The sequence below is a fragment of the Salpingoeca rosetta genome, assembly GCF_000188695.1.
Source record: "Salpingoeca rosetta unplaced genomic scaffold supercont1.38, whole genome shotgun sequence".
Taxonomy (NCBI): domain Eukaryota; class Choanoflagellata; order Craspedida; family Salpingoecidae; genus Salpingoeca; species Salpingoeca rosetta.
Window position 1 is genome coordinate 524,035 of NW_004754896.1, and position 1,861 is coordinate 525,895.

The window sequence follows — 1,861 nt, forward strand, 5'->3', positions numbered from 1 at the left end:
TCACACATTGGCACTACAACCCATGACCTTGGTTTACCCAGGGAGTGCGTTTCAGTCCAAGTCAACCCGTCTTGGCCTGGCTCCAGCCGCACACACGCCGGGACCAGGTGAGGCCCCAGCCGTGTTCATGATCGCGATATCGTGATATCGTGGTGGTGCTGCTGTGATGCATCATATGTGTACGTGTGTACTTGTGTGTGTGTGTGTGTGTGTGTGTGTGTGTGTGTACGTGTGTACTTGTGTGTGTGTGTGTGTGTGTGTGTGTGTGTGTGTGTGTGTGTTTACGTTGAAGTTGAGGTGACACATTGAACAGCATTCCCCTCTTGTCCCCGTGTTCTCCTCCCCCTCCCTCCTTCCCTCCCGCCTCGATTCCCGATCCTTGCCCGATCTTTGCCCGCCATGACCTCGCTCCGTCGTGTTCACGCCATGCGTAACGCCGATTCCACAAACAGGCTCGTACAACCTCCACGCAACACCGCCCGCACCCTCCACTTCCCCTTCCCGCTCCCCACACAATCAGCGCCATGGACAACAACAGCATCAACACCACCATCAGCAGCATCAATTGCACCAACATCAACAACAACATCAACACCATCAGCAGCAGCATCAACAGCAGCATCAACTGCAGCATCAACAGCCCACTTCCAGCTTCCGCTCGGCTGTTCAGCGGGAATCGCCATTGCCTCCAACAGCACACACGCCGGGACCAGGTGCACACATGTCAATGCACACGTTGACACACGCACACATGCACATAGATGTACATGGAATCACCCACACGCTCTCATTCACACACACATACACACGTACACACACGTACACACACATGCACTCACACACGCACACATACACACACATGCACTCACACATACACCCACACATGCACTAACATACACCCACACATTCACACACACTCACACAATACAATAGGGTCGTATAACGTGGCATCGGACACCCCCGCGTCCAAAGCGAAACAGCAGCAGCACGTTGCTCTCCTCGCAAAGTAAGCACAGCACAGCGCACACAGGGCACACTGCCTGGCATTATTATCCGTTTCAGGGCAATGCAGGACGCATGCTCCTTTTCATTACCCCTCCCCCTCTTTCATCCACTCACTCACTCACAAACCCTCTCCTTCTCGCCCTCGTCTCACTCAATCGCCCATCAACACGCAACGCACATTCCCACACTCACCCTCACCCTCTGCTTCTCCTCCCCTCACCCGTGTCCAGGCTGCGCGGGCCCTGCCTCCCGTCTGGCCAACACCGTGGCGGCACGCGGCAGCGAAGCGCTCATGTACTCCCAATATGGACAGCTTCACGCAGACGCCAGCCCTGCTCGCATGCGCGACACAGACCACCAACACTACGGCGGTGGTGGCGGTGGCGGCGGATATCAGCGTCGCGGTGGCAGTGGCGGTGCGCACGCTGACGCTCGCTACTACTACGACACGGCCAGCAGCACGTACAGCAGCAGCCGTGGATATGGCGATGGGTATGAGTATGGTGGCAGCAGCGACGTGTATGATCAGTACGCGGGGTACAGCGACCGCTACCACCACCAGCATCGCCAGCGTCACAGCGTGAGCAGCAGCACGCGCAACTGGTCGCCACAGGCCCGCCGCAAGTTTCTTGCGTCAACACAAGTGCCGTCCACGCCAGGCCCAGGCGCCTATGAAGTGACGCAAGATGGCGGCAACAGCCCCGCGCACAAGGGGCGTGGTACATCCAGTGTCTTCAAGTCCAACACCCCACGCACAGGTGATAAAAGGGGCGTGTGTTTTGAAGGGATGGCGGTCGGCGATGGCGAGTGTACACGTGTGTCTGTCTGTGTGTCTGTGTCTGTGTCTGTGTCTGTG

At 57.4% G+C, this 1,861-nt stretch overlaps 1 protein-coding gene across 1 annotated transcript in view; it reads left to right on the forward strand.

The window, feature by feature from the left end:
- The window catches only part of PTSG_10617 (uncharacterized protein), a 4,891-nt gene that overhangs the window by 1,694 nt on the left and 1,336 nt on the right, over positions 1 to 1,861 (forward strand). Inside the window, exons 5-8 of the mRNA XM_004988095.1 lie at positions 42 to 107; positions 453 to 713; positions 934 to 1,006; positions 1,236 to 1,763. Of these exons, the coding sequence (XP_004988152.1) occupies positions 42 to 107; positions 453 to 713; positions 934 to 1,006; positions 1,236 to 1,763 (928 nt within the window). The remainder of the gene's footprint in view (positions 1 to 41; positions 108 to 452; positions 714 to 933; positions 1,007 to 1,235; positions 1,764 to 1,861) is intronic.